We start from the raw sequence: 20330 nt of genomic DNA on the forward strand, positions 1-20330 counted from the left end.
CCCATCACTTGCCCTTTTCTAATTACCTAAAAGGCAACTTGTACTAGAGTCCCTTCAATGACTTAGATGACGACCACCCTTGTACCAATTTTTCCAAAAACAGTGAATCTTATTCAAATAGGGCAGATCTTGTGGTTTTTCCCTTCCAAGGGTTTTCCAAGAAAAAATTTGGTCAAGCATGCTTAGTTATTTGATTGCTTGTGTGCCTGATGCCGAAGAAAAATAAAGACAATCGGGATCGATCCTTACTCCACTGATTTGATTTTTTGCACAAAGTAACTAAAACAAACAGCATAATTCAGCCTTCAACAGTTTATGTTTTATTAAGAGCCATAAATAATCCAATATGTTCTCTTGTTTATATTAAGTTTCTTACTTAGTAATGAGTGCTTCAATATTTTTTTTTTTATGATTTATATTATGATTTTTAAATGTCTTATTTTTCATATTTATGATGTATTTAATGAATTTATTTTGAGTCTTATATCTAAAATAATCTTGAGTCTTACACCTTAGCTTGAAAAAAATAAATTATAAAAAAAAACCTCAATGCCTTATTGTATAATTTTAAAACTTCATCGATTGAATTTAATCCCATAAAAATAACAAAAAGACACATCAAACAAATCATTTTCAATTTTCTATCAATTGAAACCAAACTAAAAATATAAATAGATTGTTCTATATTTTAGTTTAAAACATTAGCATACTCGATGAAGAAAATTTTACAATAAAAGCTACAGCTAAGAAGGCAATCGTCAAGTATAATATTACAAAGCAATACCTTCCATGAAGGATATTTATATTATCTTTCGTAGAGTTTGGCCACAAGTCCAGTTCAATCACTCTCACACCTCTTTCTAAAGCTTTTATGATCGGCACATCACTGCAATCGCTGCTAAGCTGGTTCCCAGTTAAGTATGAATTATGGCCGGTGTATATGAAATAATGGGATGCAGGAGCCGTCATGTCATGATGAACCTAGAATATAGTCAAGAATGTAAGAAGGGGAGAATAGATCAAATTTATGATCAATTTCTAGCATTAAAAATAAAGCAATATCATTAAATTTGAGCATATGATTTAAAAAAGAAAATTAAAATTTTCAATTCATCAAGAAACTAACGTTTTTTCTATAACTACTGCATGGCAATAATGCGCTAAAAAAATCAACAAAATCTAAGAATAAAAACAGATGCACTTGTTTAGAGTTATTGTTACAGCAACAAATTTTAAAAGCAACATCAGAAATGAGAAGCCCTAGCTCCATCATTTCAATGGAGTTGAGTCTGTCGAAAAATAAGCCCCCATACACCATATAAATAAACAATATTGAAAAGATGCATTCATCAAGTAATATTCAGTCCATTAATTTTATGTAGGTTTCCAAATACCACATATACCATCTCTAGTAGCCATTTAAAGTCCTCATCCAAGTGCTTGGTTTGGAAACAACAAATTATTGCCAAAATAGCTTATGACCATCCATCTGATGCTAATTTATTAATGAGTAATTTATTTCTAAGAAGTTACTCGTATCTTTAATAAAAATAATAAAATAGATGAATATTATAAAATAAAATTGCTCAAACATTCAACGAGAAATTTGGGAAGGTAAACCTATCCAATGAATTCAAATTTTAAAAACTAACAATTCCACGCTCATGCATTCATATCGTCTCTAAGATATTGGTTCAAATGGGAGATCAACCAAAGTTTTAGTACAAAGCCAAACCTATAGTACTCCTTAGTAATTTAAATTTAGGGTTCGTTGCAGTGAAGGATTTAGGGCATAGATGCACTTGAGAAGGACACGATAATATTTTAGATGTTTTCTAGAATATTTTGTAAAACTCCAATGAATTTGATGACCAAAGTATCAGAGAGACAAAACAAGGTACAATAAGACTTAGTTTAAACCGATTTAACTATCTTGAGAATACTAGGCCAATAGAATAGCTTAAGGGTGGGTGGGTAGGTGGTTTGGGAATGTTAGAGAAATGTGTGTGGATCAAATATAGGATAGATAATGAAAATCTATGAGATTTAGAGAGCGGTGGAGGAGGGAGAATCAAAAGTAGGCCAAAAAAGAACTTAGTTTGATTGATTGTTATGGGAGGAAATTGTGGCTTGATTGAGGGCTGTGGAGGCTAGGGAAATGTCTTGGGAGATAGAGGAAATGTAAGAAATGATGTTAATATGATCCTGACGAAAAGGAGAAGAGAGATCAGCAAGTACCTATAAGGATAACTAGGACTTCCATCAAGATGAACTTACCAACAAGCACTCAATCCGATAGAATAACTTCTTTAATTTTTTTTCTTAAAACAAAAGAAGCCAATTTTTATTCATTCCAGTAAATAGTTAAAGTTTTACGTTAGGTTCGAAATTTTAAATGTCAAAAGCCTAAGAACTTAAACAACAAATAATATATGAGAATATATAAAAAAAAAAAAGATGTGATGTAAAATAGCTCCAATTTCAATGCCTAGGTGGAGATAGAAGGCCAAAACTAATTTAACATAAGGCGAAACAATTTAAAGGCCTAACATATTGAGGAAAATTAATAATTAAATATTCAAATTTTCAAAATTCACAATTTTGAACTTCAAGCTTTATTTATCATCACATTTTAAAATACATTCTTTATCAAAGAATCTTTATAAATACAAGGGCAATGATGGTCTCTTAGCCCTTGATTCCATTTTACGCCCTTGATCTTGATCTCTTGATAGAGCCATCATATTGTTATTGATGTCGATCTAGTGATCAGACCATTATGATGATTTGCATGGTGTTCTGCAACATGGCTTAAATGATCATTATAGCTCCTCCTGTACATTACTTCATTCTTAGATGTACCATCAAAACTATTTGATATTTTATTTTTTTTTTTGCATAAATCATAGCCGAGAAAATCTTTAGGACATTTGAATGATCAATTGGTGATATGTGCATGTCAAGAATGATTTTTCCAGTGATCTTAAGAACTTCTATTGGGCTATATTTTGGACACTAAAGTATTACTTCAACTAAAAACCGCTTTCGCCTCCAAAAAACTACAAGAGCAAAGTAATGATGACTACATTACCTAGTGCTAGTTAAAGCGTCATTTATATACATACCACACAATTTTGATACATTTACATATCTAACACCCATCAATATTTACATATATACCACCCAAATCTTTATCTTCATATAAAAAATACCAATTTCCTTGACTTTTTAAAAAGTGAAAAACACCTTTTCATACATAAATTTTTAATATTAAAGTGCTAAAAATGTAAATATCAAACTTTAGGTGTTAGAAATGTAAATACATAAAAAATGTGCGGATGTATGTAAATTTTCAAAGTTAAAATGCAGTTCAATTGCACTCTTCTGCCGGCTACCAAACCAGGCGCCATCATCAAAGGAGAAAAAGGATGGGAATCTTTGGCAAAAAACTTCTTTATTCAATATAGGTTATCATAACAAAGACAAAATGTTATTTGATACTTTTTATTTCAATATTTTGGTTGCAATACTTTTAATTAGAAAATAGAATGTTTTCGCAAGCTATTGGTGGCTGATTCCCAAAAAAAGGGATTCCATTAAAGTCGGAGGAGGAATACTGTGATTCATTTACAAAACAACAAGCCCAACTAATGACATCCTAGAAAAAAAACCCCTACTTTCCACAACTAAAGCATTAACAAAGTTTGGTAAATCAAATTTTAGATAACATCCAAGAGGACTGTCAGTAAGGGGCTGTTTGGCAACTTCTGAGATTTAAGTTAGTACGATTTAACCTTAATCTTCCAAAATAGTTTAAGGAAATTTTAAACAACTGGATTCATCAAATCTTGTTAAGACTAAAATTTAAGAAATTTACTTCAATCTAATTTACGAAATCTCTTTAAATCCCTCAAATCTTTTAGGCGGTGTTTGGCTACAGCCTGATTTTACGTTAACTGTGATTTACAAATCCAGTAAACCCAGATTTATCAAACCCTGTGTGATGGAGATGGACCTCACGAGCGACGATGGAGTAAATCCCTTAAATCCGCCCCTCAATCGGATTTGGTGTGAGAACTTTGATTTAACTGAACATTGGATTTAATTTTCATTTTCCTTAGTGTTAGGTTGGATTTACTGTAAATTCATACCTAAATCCTTTTAAAACTAAGCTACCAAACACCCCCTTCATCTGCAAAAAAACAGCCCAAATGTTTGATGAGCTCTGAAAAAACGAAAACAAATAATTCAACCATCAGAATTTACTAAATCCTACCTTTCAACCATCAGAATTTACTAAATCCTACCTTTCAACCAAATTTGCCCCCACAGTTCTATCATCCGAGTTCTACTTCGGCAAGATTTACACAAGATTTGGGACAAATCTTGTCAAACTATTCTTAAGCCGCAAAAATCCCGCCAATTTTAAATCACATTTTCCTTCCATTATACCAAAATTTCCTATTTAGCAAATACAGTGAAAGCATAATTTAACACATTCACAATCTATCCAGATTCAAAATCCATCATTCCAATAGATTTTCCGAATTTATTAAATATGAATTTACAAGATTTAAAATATCCGGACGATCAAAAACTTCTAATAACTTATGTCCAGCGATCATCGAACCTTAGATTGCAGAGGAGGATTGAGTTCCTCTGAGAAGAGATAGTGAAGAAATTCCTCAAGCGAGAGAATAGGTCGTGAGACCTTTCCGATAAGCAAACGGTGCCTCTGTTGCCGGATCTGTTCAATGATCCGCTCAGCATCCGCGGTTGTGGTGATCGTCTCTCCCTGCTTGTCCGCCAAAAAGCGGCAGAACTGCTCCGGCCCGATCTGTAATCCGCCTTCTGAGAGCTCGTCGAAAGCTTCTTTCACGTCGGCCGGCGGCTCCGCCGCGCTCCACCGGAACTTCCTCGTGAAACAGAGACAGTACTTGTAGCTACCCATCGCTTCTTTGCTGCAACTTCTCTCTCTCTTTTGGCAAAAGCATATTTATAAATATAACCCCTAGTGGTGTAAAAATTTGAAGAAAATATTCACACAGTGGTCCTCCCAAAAATTTGCGCAGAGCTTTGTATGTCCGAGGTTATTCAAAGAATATTGGGGGTTATAGGAATGTTATAGAGATATTATAGGAGTGTAACCTACATATAAGCCCCCAATAACCTCTGAAGTACGCAGCTCTACGTACATCTTAAGAACATAATTTTTTCCCTCATCAGCGGGCTATATCATGGTATGTGAGGGTCGGTTGTTGGTCGTCCGGATGTTTATACGACTTAACTCAAAAAATTTAGCGTAGGATCGGATCTCAAATTCAAAATTTTAAAATTTTGGGTCAGATTTAGGGTTGAACCTGAAAAACCGAACATACTTGAATAAACATGAAAAAATTAGTTGCTCTTAATTTTTATATCAATAATTATCATATATCAAAAATGATATTTTTTTTAATTTGTTTATTGTTACTTGTTAAATATTTGCTCATTAAATGGGTTGGGCTCGAATTAACCGTATTTGTGTCGAGTTGGGTTCGTGTTTACCTAATTCAGATCGAGTTATTTTTGATCGGACCCCAATCTGACCCGCTGACCCGATATGATATCTCTAATAACCCGGAAATTTTTAAGGTAATTTTACAATTTACATAAGCATTAAAAATTTCCTATATATTTATATAAAAACCTCAAATTCACAGATTTGTTTTTATAATTATTTAATTTTTAAATGATATTATAAAATATCTAACCTTATCTTATTTGAAATTTCATATGATTTCTATGCGTATATCTTTGGGGACTTTGATTGCATGTCTAGCACCGGAAGTTTATTTTTTATATTTATATTATAGATATTTTATATCACATAAAAATATTATTATTTTAATTTTTTAAAATAAATAATTTTTTATGCATAAATAAATGACATATATATCAAAATTGAACGTTATATTCTATATATGTAAATACATAAAATTAAATGCTTTATTTGTAAATATAAATACAATTATTGAGGTTTTAGTTATGTAAATTTATAAGAATTGTATGGTATTTGTATAAATGCCCTTCCAATTTCTATCTAACTGATCTCATCACCGTGGAAAATATTTGCGTACATAAGACATAAGCACGTACGCAGAGCTGCGTACGTCGGAAGGTTATTCAGAGGGTACAAGGGGATTATCTATGCGTTATACGTCTCGTAACTTCACTGTAACCTAACTGTAACATATCTATAACCTACAAATAAGTTCCGCACTTCTGTAGTTCTAGTAAGTGCAGGTTAGTTACAGGGAAGTCATAAGAGGTATAACGTGCGGATATAACTCCCTTGTACCCTCTGAATAACCTCGGACATACGTACTCAAATATTTTCCCATCACCGTGGTAGAAAATAAACTCATAGGTCATATCAATGCTGACATAGTAAATACTTTTTTTTTTAAGTCATGTAAATTAAAAAAATTACCATAAAATTTTCAATAATTGCTCAGTAAAATATCATTCAGTCAAAATGTAATTAAGAATTAAGTAATTAATTATGAATTATAATATTTAAAAAAATAAGATAATCACATGAAAGCCACCCAAAATATTGAAATTTGCAAATTAACCAGTTAAGTGTCTTTTTTTTTTCGAACCACCGATCTAATATATTAATGCATTTTGATAAAAATAAATAAAAAAAATTGCTGGTGTTTTTATGAATTCTGATATTTGAGTGAGAATTTGAAAAATGAATGAATGAGGATGGTTAATTTGTAAATAGTAAGTTTCAGGTGGTGGTCCTCATGTAATGAAAAAATATTACATCAGGACTTTTAATACAGAGCTACGTTCGTAGTCCACTGATATGTGGACACGTGAATGTGACAGAATAATTTTTTAAAAAAAATCGTTTTAACACAGAGGAATGTTCATCCCATGTTATTCCGCATTATTCATGTGTTATTGTGATGATATTCATGTTTTATTGTGTTCTGAGAATATTATCGGTGTTATAATAACACAATAACACATCAATGTCACCACAATAACGCCTGAATAACACAGAATAAAACAGGAGAAATATTTTTTTGTGTTATCAGGCCGGATCATGGGAAAACGTGTGCGTTTCGTTGAAGCCACATGTCTGCATATCAGTGAACTCCAAACATAACTTAAGAGTACTATTGATATAATCATATAAAGGCAAAAAAACTAGGACATTTGCTTTCATAGCATCCAACCTTTCTGTATTTACATAACTCAAATTTTATTGACCCAAATCTTTTATATCACAATAAAAATATCATTTTGTTTTTATATATTTAAAATAAAATAACAATTTTTCATGTTACATACATATAAATATATAGTAATTGAGTGGCACGTGTGTAAATAATTTTACATATTAAATTATTTATTTTAAATAAAATGTAACCTTATTAATTTCTATTTATGAGCCACGTGTTGAAAAGAGCCCACGTGTCCAGCTTGTTATGGATGACGTGGATGTCCGGTGATATTTAATGGAGTTCTGACAATACTGGCCGACAGTCTCAAACCCTATTTATAAATTAAAACTAACGTTAAGTATTTAATTAAAACTGTATTTCAATAACTTATCCAAAAATGCAGTTAATTTTTACGTTAAATGTGAAATGACGAAATGAGGATCGAATCCCGTAATCCGCATTTCCAAATAAATGACTTATCTGGAGAAGCACAAGCTGCCCCAAACGCATCCTTAATCACAGGGTTCATTTGATTTGTCAGTTCAGTAACAGTGCGACATTACAATCGTCTGTTTGAATAAACTGTGTTTTAATAACTTTTTAAAAATATTGCAGCTTAAATTTATGTTTTTTTAGCTGTCGTGCAACTTTCTAGCTACAGTATGATTTTTTTTAAAAAAAATATATAATAAAAACATCAGATTATTTCCCAAACAGCTTCAAAACTATTTTTTAATAAACTACAACTACTATATATATATTGATATGATTTTCTTTCCGGCATCTTAAAATGATTTATTTGATTTTTGGTATAATTACATTCAGACCGCCCAAAATATAGGTATTTACAAATTAACAACTCAGGCTTTGAACTGCCGAACTGATATATTTCATTTGTCATGATCAAACTATTGAGAATCGATAGAATGAAAATTATACATTCGGATTAATATTTGAGTGAGAATTTGGAAAAAAGGACGAAACAGGGTGGTAGATTTGCAAATAGCAAATTTGCAAAAGGCATACAATAGCGCAAAATCCAATGTAAATATGAGCTACAAGTATAAATAAAGCAAAAGATCTGGAGCAAAATGTAACTATGTCAAAGTACGAGATTGTTGAGACTTTGAGATTTATAAAGCATCTCGAACAGCGATTCTGCATGTGACTGCGTCAGAGAGTGAAGAGATGGCAAGCTCCTCGCTGCTTATCTTATAGTGCTGTTAAAGCAATATATATATATATACATATAAATGGTTTATATGAATATTATATTATTTCACTCATATTAGTGAAAAAATATTCCGTCTAGACGACCAATCACCGACCGTCACATCACCTGCCAATGAGGTGTATGACGGTGTAGCGCCCGATGGCTGGCCGTGTAGACGTGCGGTGTCTAGGACAGAATATTTTCTCCCTATTAGGGGCCTCAAACTTAGTACCGAAATTGACCTCACTCAAAATTATTTGACGAGAACTCAACCTGAATATGAGACAAGTTAAGAAGTCTAACCCGAACAATTTGAGTCGTATCAGGCCAAGTTCAGGTCAATTGTGAGTTTGTTAGTCGATTTCGGGTCAGTTTCAGATTTGGGGATCGTTTAAGGTAAATTTTTATTTGCTTGCAGACCCAAAACTCAAAAAATTAATCGAGTCAACCGAAAAGAAATTTTTTGAGTCGGATTTCAAGTTGGATTGCTATGCGAATCAATTTTTGGCACTCCTACTAATATAGTTATATTATAAGGGCATTTTCCTCCTAAAGGAGATAGATCTCAGTGTGGGCGTGTATATATATATAAAAATCAAACCTTTTGTATCAGGGATTGATCAGCTCTGGCTTCCAGTTCTCCCAGATCAATCTCCTTTCCTTTGACTACTTTCACCAAATCCTGCATTTGACATAAATTGAAGTGTATTAACAATAACGAAAAGATAGATTCCTTGTAAAAATTTCCACGGCATCTGGTGGGGCCAAAATGTAAAATTCATATTTCCTTTAAAAATTCCCCAAAGGAATGTGAATTCTCAAATACTTAAAAAGAATGTGACTCTGTTTGGTAAGAATGTGACCCAGTGAATACAGCTTTATTCTAAAAGTTGGTGGGAAAGTTGATATATTTATCACATACACGACAAAATATCGCCTTTGTTGTAAGTTTGGTAAGTTAATTTATGCGTTCTCCCTCTAAGAAACACCTTGAAGCAGTTAGCAGAATTCTCAAATACTTAAAAAGTATACTATGTAAGCGTTTACTCTTTTAAAAGACCACACAACATAATATAGAAGCATACACCAATGCAGATTTGGATTTACTCTTTTAGAAGACCACACAACATAATATAGAAGCATACATCAATGCAGATTTGGAAGGGCTCGGTTGTTGATAATAGATCAACTTTCGAGTACTATTCTTATGTCTAGGAAAATCTAGTTACATGGTGGGGTAAGAAATAGAATGTGATTTCAAGTAGTGCTGAGGAAGAATATCGAACTATGTCTTATAGAGTATGTGAGATCTTATGGCCGAAAAGAATTCTTGAAGAGATATAAACTATGAAAGACATGACTATGAAGTCGTACTGTACCAATAAAGCTGCTAAAGCGTTGCAAAAAATTTAGTGCACAATGATCGCACAAAACAAGTGGAGATTGATAAACATTTTATAAAAAAACAATATTGATTGTGTAGCTCTTTTCATGCATTTCACTCCGACAGCACAACAAAAAGTAGAAATTTTCACCGAAGTACTTTTCAAGCCTAGTTTGAGTTCCTTAAAAGCAAGTTGGGCATGATAGATATCGAATTTCAGGATTTTTTTTCCTTCTATTATCTTCTGTGTTTATTATTTTCTATTCATAGAATTAGCTATTATTGGTAATTCTATTTCTTTTTTTTTCTAGCATGAGGATTTTGTGGCCTTCCTAATGTTGTAGCCTTCCCCTCCTTTTTATCTTGTAAACCAAGTGTTAAAAAATTGAAGAGGAATAATTATTTTTCCCCTCCAAAAACTTACAACATCCATAAAACTCGAATCTTTAACATCACACAAAAAATACCACTTTTATTAACTTTTCTGAAAATCAAATGCACCTTTTTATGCATAGGAGCACCAAGAAGTTATAAATAAAAATATCATACTTTGGGCATTAGATACGTAAATCCACAAGAGTTGTGTGGTACGAATGTAAATTTCCCTATAATTTAATATTGTACCTACCACCTAGAAAATGAAACCCATTGTAAATCATATCAAAAACATTTGTAAATCCGATACGTAAAGATTTACATAGAATATTTTTGGCGAAATTTACATACATGCCACACATATCTAATGTATTTTCATATCAAACATTAAAAGTTTGATATTTACATTCATAACACTTTGGAGTTAAAACTTACATACATGACAAGGTGTATTTCACTTTTAAAAAATTAAAGTTATTAATAGTGATAATTTTTATATAACGTCAAAGATATGTGTGGCATAGATGTAAATATGAAAGTTTAGGTGATTGATATGTAAATAAGAATTGTGTGGAATGTAAGTAAATGGACCATAGTTTTAATAGTTTCTTTGGGCTGCTAAATGCCTAGTATAAAAAGATTTAGATAAGGATATCTTTACTGAAAATTGTTCTGGATTGGTCTCAAAATCATTTGCTTAGCTTCATAACGAGTACAATACATGATTAATCAATCAAATTTCTTATTACACTCACTCAAAGTAAAACAAATGATTTTGATTCTATTCTGGCCAAAATTTAAGTCAAAACAAAAATGACCGCCAAGCATCGGTGCAAGAATTCTATCTATCATCCTCATGTTTAGTGATAATGACGGTTGCATGGAAAGGAAAACATCTTTGTTATGAGTCTTATAATTTCCTAAATATTCTGGTGGAAAAACGAGCAGCATATCAAGAAAAGCGGAAAATGTCAAGGAAATGTATGGGATAAAACTAGAGAAAGTGTCAAAATAGTCTTTGACTCTTTGCAAAGAATCATTTTAATTCCAAAGTATAAAAAGTTCAATCTAGGGTCTCTTTGGGGAAGTTGCAGCTTATTAAAAAATAGTTGTGAAATAGCTGAATAATAATCTGATGCTAAAAAACCTGTGGTGGCTATTACAAATTATATATATTTTTTTAAAGTCAAACCACAACTAGAAAATTGTCACCACGCCTAGCCAGGAGTGATGAAAAAACACAGATTTCAGCGGCAGCTTTTTGAAAAAACTACGGTGTCATGCCGCCACCGTACAGCCGCCCCAAATGGACCCTTAGACTCCAAACTTTTAATATGGGCCGAAATAGTCTAGATGGATGTCCATTTTAACCCCAATTTAAAGATTTTAGTAACTAATTTGACACTTTTATAGACTCTAGAACTAAAAATGATCAAAAGTAAATGAACAAGGAACTATTTTGCCACTTTAAACGATAAAAATAAAACTGTGGTAGATCTACTGTAGATACAGAATCAACAGTAACCATCCAAACAAAGTAGTCATGCAATTGAACAAATAGAAGTCTTACTCTAAAATTCATAGTCTATTTACTTAAAAAATGTAACTTGGTTTCCTTGTAACATTCTGCAAGTTTATCTGATGTAATTCAGCTAATGAACTGGGGTAAAGTGCATATAGTTTATACTGATTATAAAAGATCTACACTAACAGACAGGCAGGACGATTCACTAAACACAAAAATATTATGGGGCATTTACATACAAACCACACAAATCTTATATGTTTACATATCCAACACCTTAACTTTGATATTTAAATGCATATCACTCAAACTTTAACATCACATCAAAAATACCACTATTACAATTTTTTAAAAATGAAATACAAATCTTCATGCATAGATTTATAACAACTGTGCTTGAAATGTAAATATCAAACTTCAGGTGTAAGATATGTAAATACATAAGAATTGTTGAGTATGTATGTAAAATCCCAAATACTATTTTCATTAAAGTCTCTCAGTATAAGGAAGGTTAGAGATGTCTGACGCGTTCACCTCATCGCCGGCAGCATCAAAACGAACTGCAAGAATGTAGGTTGTTTTATCGGAGATTCCAAACCTCTTCAATGATTCAGTAATCTATCACAATATAAATTAAAAAACAATAAATCCATGCGATTATAAGAAAAAGATGCAAAAAAAGTAAAAGACTATTACTGGTTGCGGAAAGGTAAGTAATTACATGCTTAGAACCCGAATAGTTATAAACTATCTCCGAATGAAGACTCCGAGTTGTCAGAGACTCCCTTGATTTTGCTATAATAGCGTTATACGCAGCTGCTAGAACGGGGAATACATCTGGTATCTGTTTCAATGACCATAAATAGAAGGCCATACATCAATCTCACAGAACATTGAAGTGGAGATGGATTATAAAAAAAAGGGAAAGTTTACAAACATACGACAAAATTTCTATGCATTTACATATCTAACACACAAAGTTTGATGTTTACATTTATAAACACCTTATATTAAAAATCTATACATAAAAAGGCGTATTCTTTTAAAAAAAAGTAGGTAATAGTGGTATTTTTTATGTAATATCAAAGAATTGAGTGTTATGTACGCAAACATGAAAGTTTAGTTGTTAGATATTTAAATATATAAGTATAGTGTGGTATGTATGTAAATGCCCCAAAAAAAAAAGCTCTACAAATGACTGAAGTTATAGTAGAACCAAAAATCAAAGAGGAAGCCAATCATGAGCCAAGACGACTTGTGAGCTGGCTCGAGCTTGACTCAATATGCAGCTCATAAGCTATGCTAGATGAGCTAACAAGCCAAGCTCAAGTCAACCCCAACTAGACTTGTTAGCTCACAAGCCGGTTCATTTAAACAAATAGTAACATAAAATATACTGAAAATATAATAAATTCAATATTTTATTTTGAATGATTAAAAATGCAAAAAAAAAAAATATTTTATATTGAATATCAAGTGATTTCTTATTAGTTATTTCCTAGTTGCTCATTCTATTTGTCATTTTATCATATCAATAGTTTGAACTATAATAAACAAGCCGGCTCAAACTCGTAAAATTTAGCTTGAGCTAGAGCTCTAACTCGATTGGTTAATCAAACTCAAACTATGGCTGGCTCAAGCATGACCCCACTCGACCCGTTTACATCCATATATGTTAGATGGAAACAGAAATACTTATCGAACTTGCGACAGGAAACACTGAAGAAATTCAACAATAAACCAAATGTATTATGAATGGAGCATACCAGCGATGCATTCATAAGCGCAACTTCTGGTTCTAAAGTTCCTGCTTGAATGGACTCAAGAAGTTCCCTGAAATTAAATGTTAGAATCTCATTTTCACGAGTTAAACATTCAAATTTTCATATGAATTTAGCTCATAGCTTGAGTTGTTGACCTCAAAATTGCAAAAATTACAGGAATAAGAGGCTTAGGGATGAACATCAGATAATTGGAAGGATGACATAAGGCAAACAAGAAAATTACTACGACTGAAACAACATATTATGGAAGAGGAATAACACTTGGAAGACATGCTTTCAAAGTGTTTATGAAAATAACTTTTCAGTAATAAATAAATGGAAAATTTACACACATAACACACAATTCTTATGTAATTACATATCTCTCACCTAAACTTTCATATTTATATAAATAGCGCTTTGGCATTTTAAACTTATGAATGAAAAAGGTATAATTCACTGATAGTGTATGTTATGTGATATTAAAAATTTGAGTGCAATGTTCAGGTGATGTTCTTGCTACTACAAGTCAACAGCAATAATTACGGATTGCCCTTCAAACTATGACAAGAGCTTACCAAAACTTGTTGAAGTGAATGCTGGATAACTGATATATTACTTAGGAGAATATGATCACATTAGCCAAACCAACCTCTTAACTGGTCAACAAATAGCAACCTACTTGTATCAATAATAAGAAATATTTAAATACGTACCACTCAATTCCTATTCATTTACATATCTAACACCTAAACTTTATTTTTCACGCACATATCACGTTGCCTGTGCATTACATTTTAAAAGTCAAAATAGTGATATTTTAGATGTGATGAGAAAGGTTTGGGTGTTGTTATTGTAAAAATCAAAGTTTAGGGGATAGATATGTAAATACATAAGAATTGGATGGTATGTATGTACATTTCCCTAAAAATAATTTTACATGGGAAGGTTTTAGAAGGAATGAAAAGAGAAGCCTGGGATAGAAAACCTACTTGCTGTTGCACACATCAGTGAAGAGGGAAAGGGAAACAATGCTTCCAGCTACATTGAACTCTTTCATCTCTCACAGCCTTCCGATTCCACAAGCAAAAGGAAAAAGCTTTCACTTTTATTTGGCGTAACCGTATGCTAAGACTCTGGAGAAAAGTTGTAACAAGATTTTAATTGAATTAGAGTATATAAAAAAATAAAAATAAATAAAATAAAAAATAAAAATCGGGGATAAAGCTCAGATGGTAGAACGCTCGCTCTCCATTTAACTAATTTGCCGACCCCACGTAGTTGGATTAAAACTTTAAAGTTGTTATAGTTGTTGTAGAATATAAAATAAGAAAGAGGCATTTACAAACATACCGCACAATTCTTATATATTTATATATCTAACACTTAATCTTTGATATTTACATGGATACCACTCAAATCTTTAACATCACATAAAAAAATATCACTATCATTAACTTTTAAAAAGTGAAGTCCAGGTTTTCATGCATAGGTTTATAACACCAAAATGTTAAAAATGAAAATATCAAACTTCAGGTATTAGATAAGTAAATGCATATGAATTATATGATATGCATGTAAATTTCCAAATAAGAAACTACAAGACACACAATATTAGGATTCAGAATAAATGCATGCAAAAATTGCCCATTATGCCAACAAAGAGGATGGACAATAACGTAGATATCCAAGTCAATAAATGAAGATTGCGCATAACAATGTCAATAACCATGTTTCATGCAAAAAAACTTGATAACACATTAATAGTTTAATAAACAATGTATGATAAAAGACTAATCCTCTCCCAAAAATTTCTCAAAGTTTAGCATAAATATCATAATTGTTGAAGGAAAAAAAATATATATTTTCTATTTTGAAAACAAAACTAAACATCAACAACAAAATACAATAAAATGCAAGAAACCAAAAGTATTTTGTTTCTTTGTGATGGAGAGAGAGCCAAAATTTATCATTTCCCATGACAATAATAAAGAAAATGGCTGAATGCCGCAGTAATACTTAGAGGATGCAATCAAGTAATAAAGAAATGACTTTAGACTAGAATAAACAGAGTAAGGGCCCGTTTGGCGCAACTTATTTGTTGCGGTGCACTTTGAAAACACAAACGGAGGTGTTTGATTTGGGTGTGTGGGGTGCGTTTCGCGATAATCTGTGAAAACTTTTTATTAAATGCGCCGCGACCCGCATTCGCATGAAATATTTTACGGGGCTGCCCTCTTGCGCTTCGTCTGCCCTCATCCAGTCCCAAAGAGAAGTCGCAGAGGAGAAAAAGATTGAAGGATATGCTTGCTCGCCACTAGCCACACATCGCCTCGCTCTTCGTCACAGGCTGAAGCCTCACCTACATCACTCCTGCTCTCCTAGTTTCGCCCAAAGCCATCGCCTTCTTAATGAAACCTCGCAATACAATCACGATTAGAGCAAGTAGGGAAGTTCACGATGGATTCGTGACATACAAAGACCAACGATACTCCCATCTTTCTCATCCTTCCACTCTGCTCCTACCATAAACCATCAGGGAAAGTAAGCCTATTCACAGGACCCTTCCAAATGTGGATGTTATAATTTTGGATTCCAGTGGCATTTCTTCCTAACTAGTTGACATTTTTGTTGTTAATAGAAAATTAAGGCATACCTATATTAGCACTAATTTTTTTCAAGTGGATTTAGTGACAGGACTCGTTTTTATTGTTTATTAAATAGGATGATTTTTTTTATAACATTTTATTTTTATGTTATTATCTTATTTTTTGTACTGTTATGAAGTAGTTTTTTCATTCTAAACTATCAAATATATAGTCAAGACGGTCTTGTTGCAAACAGCACAACTGCACAGAAACAGAATGATCATTTATTCATAAATAGCTGCAAATCAATTATTTTATAAATGCACAAATCAAACAGCCAGCCAGTATATTCGGATCAACTGTTTATCAACAGCTTCTCTGGATTAACAACTTATCTGAATAAGTTAGATAAGCTGCAGCTGCCCCTAACTGTTGATTTATTACAAGTTTTGCTAAATAGTACCATATAATTTTATGTTATTAAGAAATCTTTGTTGTTTGATTTAGCGAAATCCTTAAAGCAACATCACCAGTAGCAAAGTTTTATCAACTAAAATTTGGCTTCATTAATACTCATTTTGCGCTCATTTACGCTAAGTGTTTGCATGAGGGGTTAAATTTCATTTCTATAAGTCCTTTTCACAACTTCATTTATATTCCTTTAACATTAATATAATCTCATCTTAATAGTACATCTTCTATCATTCATTTTACATGCATAAACTACTTAAGTCTTTTTCATGTTCAACAGATGTTGTATTTCCATAAAGAATCTTCTTTGGATAGTAATTTAATAAATAATAACACTATTTTAATAACAATTGGATATCAGCTAAGCTCAACTACAAATGATGCCCATATCAAATAATATTTCATACTTGGGATATTTCGGGGACTTTCATTTTCATTTTTGGAGGTCTTAGTTTCATTGATCCATCCAAAAAAACATTTTATTAAAGATATTTCTAAACCAAATAATGCATTGAATTTAAAAAACAACAACATTATCTAAATAAAACTGCTATCTTTGTAACACATATATCCAGATAATATTAAACAAAACAGCACAGAAGTATTATGCAAATCCCAGTGCTATTGAGATGTATTATCTTTTAGATCTTGTATGTTCGGATCAACTATACTGTATTTAAATATTTATTGTAACTGTTTGGTTCGATGTTAAAACCTAAATCTTCTAAAATCCTTAAATGCTGTGATTCAGCAACTCCTAAATTCAACTAATAACAAGACTGAAGCACGATTCACAAAAACAGTTCGATTTCAGACTCTAAAATTCTGTTTCACGTGATTTAGTGATCAGAAGGTTCTGCGGATTATAGGAACTGAAGAGCTCGAAGTGGGTGGGGAAGATGATGGTTACCTCTTTCTTCTTCTTCGTCGACAAATCCTCTTCTCTTGGCGCGCCGCTGGTCCCTTCAATGCCTTCTCCGGCGAGCTCCGGTCGAGACTTCTCACTGTCGTCGGCTAGGGTTTTGGTGAATTGGGTAAGAGCTAATTGACGGGGAAGAATATTACACCAGGACGAAGTCCACTTTCACTGATATGAGAATAGACAGAAAAATTAAAAAAAAATCATTTTAACACAGTAAAATATTTCTCTTATTATTTCGCATTATTCAGATTTTATTGCGTCTCACTATTATAATAACACAATAACACGTCAATATCATCATAATAATACATGAATAATACAGAATAACACTAGAGAAATATGTTCTCGTGTTACCAAGCATGATCACAAGAAAGCGCGGACGTTTTCTTGAAGTCATGTATCCACATATCAGTTGACTCCGAACGTAGCCCTACATTAGGGGTCCTGAAATCATATTTTTTCCAATTAACCGACACCATCATTGCTATTTCATTACTTTTTCTTTTATGCATTTTGATATATTTTGAATTATTAATATTTATGAATAATCATTAAAAGTGGATATACTAATTTGATTTTTAATTAATTTTAATAAATAATACCGATTAATTAAAAATGTAGCTTAATCAATATGATATGATTTATATTTTTAATTTAAATAAAGAGAAATTAAAATATTGAATTATATTTTTATTTTTCGAGAAATAAAAGGCCAAAAATAGGAAAAAAAGTTCAAATTTATTGAGTGATATTTTTAATATATTAAAATTTTGAGTGGTACGTTTGTAAATATGAAAGTTTAGATGTTATATATGTAAATATATAAAAAATTTATGGTACGTATGAAAATCCACCCGCCATTGTTTTTTAATCATTAATGTTTTTGTTTTATTCGCATTATTATTGGTTTACTCCACATCTCAATCGTAACTCATCATAAGGATAATGCTTGGTTTATTTGATGAGGCAAAACTATTAATTATAGTTTGCATTCGATGCCTACTGCCAACTATTAATTTACTTTGCATGAATTTTTAGGGATGGCACGGATTTCAAGGCAATTTTTGAGTTATGAACATTTTGGCTTCGATCAAGAGTCGTCAGGAGCTTCAATTTCAATAAACTTATATTCAAAGTGGTCGGCTTGATGAGACGGACCCGATGATACTAAAATTGATATGAACCAGGTCAAATCAAGTTCAGATCAAGTCATCAGTCATTTTTAAAAGCTTTTCGAACATATTTGAGATGTCAAATTAATATCGAATCTGATGAGTTTGTGGTTGAATTGAGTGTTTCGACAAGACGAATCCAACGAACCCGATATCGCTCAATTTTGACATCATTAAAGAACTCAATTTTCTGTTAAATATCGTATGATCAAAGGAAACACTCTAAACCGAATGATCAAAGTGGTTCAGATTTTTGCATTAATTGCATATGAAATTCTACAAATAGAGTCACACATCTCTCATGGGAGAGGGAGAGAGCCGTAGAATTCATGAAGTGCTTAAAACTTTGAGAATGAGCTTAAGCCCAACATCACTCATGCCGCCAACAACCACCGTCGACCGGTCGCCGCCCGTTCCTTGTAATAAGTTCATCCACTCGTCAATGTTGTAATTCGGAAGACTTTATAACTATTTTCCACTTATGGGACAAGGGGTCTATGCAATCAGCAACTTATATTAGATTTTTACAACTATGTCAGACCCCTGGTTTTTTCACTTTATGAGTTTTTCACATAAAAACCTCTTATGTCTCTGCTAGCTATTTAATTATCTGAGTGTGTGTTGAATCTTCGTGTAACACAAATGCGATAATCTATTACTATACCGCCACGAATCTTCTAGCATGCATCAATACTTAGCAATAAGTATGTGATAAAATTTGATGATTTTATTTATGAATTAGCCAAATCAACTAATTTTCCTCATAAAATTTGGAAAATGAAATCAATTAAATTATCTCGAAATTAAAATTAATCAGACCATGCTTTAATTCAGGCATTATTGGATGAATACAAAAATAACAAATGTTAATATATTAAGAAATCCTTAGTCAAAATGTAGGATATTGGACCCATATATGATTGTCGGTAGCCGCTTCTTCGTTGGGTTTGCTCTACTTTATATGCATGACTCGCTTAGATGCTATTATAGGACACAATACGTCATATGGTGTGCTCGACTAAGGACTAGCATGCTAGGTAGTCTTTTTCGATGCCCTGATTATAGTTATCTGTTGGCTTGGTTGCCCTAGCCATACATTGGCTTTTGTGTTGCTTTATATGTTTAATGAGTGTGAGATGTGTGCACTAGTATGTTAGAGCGGTCTTCTTGCAAGAAGTCATGCCTAAAACTCACACACAAACGTGTAAGAGGGAGGAGCAAGTAATGGTTTGAATGAAACTCTTTTCTGCATGTTATATGGCGTCCATGTGATAATCAGAGATGTTATGAAACCAATTATTCTCAAGGATCGACTATATTAGAAAGCAAAATATCATAATGAGCTGCATTTTTGGTACTGGTAGGCTCGTAAGCTCTTTTGTTCTCGTTTTTAGCTGAATGCATAGTTCAGGCTCAGATCATCTAGTCATCTTATGTCCGCCTCGTGCTCCATCAATTTAATTTTGCCAACTTAGCTCAGACATCTTCATTTTGTAGAACAAGTTTGCCTCCCATCCTCTTAATAGCGAGTCAACCATCAACTTGCTCTTCGCATCTGAATCATTTGATCTGTTCAAGATCCGTGCTGACACATTTTTTATATACATCGACTTAAAGATACAAATATAAAGTTTAAGGTGTTAATCTACAATCATTACGTGGCATCATGTTGTTTTTTTAAAATATAAAATAAATAC

The 20330-nt window shown here is 32.3% G+C and overlaps 2 protein-coding genes across 3 annotated transcripts in view; both read right to left on the reverse strand.

Moving 5' to 3' along the window:
* LOC110023640 (phosphoinositide phospholipase C 2-like) overlaps positions 1 to 4992 on the reverse strand; it is a 37489-nt gene extending 32497 nt beyond the window's left edge. The window contains exons 1-2 of the mRNA XM_020723136.1: positions 4631 to 4992; positions 785 to 981 (exon numbers count right to left, since the gene is read on the reverse strand). Of these exons, the coding sequence (XP_020578795.1) occupies positions 785 to 981; positions 4631 to 4951 (518 nt within the window). The 5' untranslated portion in view covers positions 4952 to 4992. The remainder of the gene's footprint in view (positions 1 to 784; positions 982 to 4630) is intronic.
* A 3127-nt stretch (positions 4993 to 8119) lies between these two features.
* Positions 8120 to 17630, reverse strand: LOC110023675 (EKC/KEOPS complex subunit Tprkb). Of its 2 annotated transcripts, none has more exons than XM_020723203.1 (7): positions 17450 to 17630; positions 14473 to 14616; positions 13484 to 13550; positions 12439 to 12561; positions 12252 to 12335; positions 9035 to 9115; positions 8120 to 8423 (listed from the first exon to the last, which is right to left on the reverse strand). In XM_020723203.1, exons 2-7 carry the CDS (start codon positions 14538 to 14540, stop codon positions 8394 to 8396), a joined length of 453 nt encoding a protein of 150 aa, XP_020578862.1. In that variant the 5' UTR covers positions 14541 to 14616; positions 17450 to 17630; the 3' UTR covers positions 8120 to 8393. The 2 variants fall into 2 exon arrangements, with proteins under 2 accessions (XP_020578862.1, XP_020578861.1); XM_020723202.1 differs by having other exon boundaries at positions 8143 to 8440.
* Positions 17631 to 20330: the final 2700 nt, after the last annotated feature.

The sequence above is a fragment of the Phalaenopsis equestris genome, unplaced genomic scaffold (genome assembly GCF_001263595.1).
Source record: "Phalaenopsis equestris unplaced genomic scaffold, ASM126359v1 Scaffold000226, whole genome shotgun sequence".
Classification (NCBI taxonomy): domain Eukaryota; kingdom Viridiplantae; phylum Streptophyta; class Magnoliopsida; order Asparagales; family Orchidaceae; genus Phalaenopsis; species Phalaenopsis equestris.

Coding starts and splice junctions, on each gene's coding strand:
- LOC110023675 (XM_020723202.1), bottom strand. CDS start 14,540: ATGAAAGAGTTCAATGTAGCTGGAAGCATTGTTTCCCTTTCCCTCTTC. Junction 12,562..13,483: donor CGCTTATGAATGCATCGCTG/GTATGCTCCATT, acceptor TCATTGAAACAG/ATACCAGATGTATTCCCCGT. Junction 9,116..12,251: donor TTGATGCTGCCGGCGATGAG/GTGAACGCGTCA, acceptor TGTCAAATGCAG/GATTTGGTGAAAGTAGTCAA.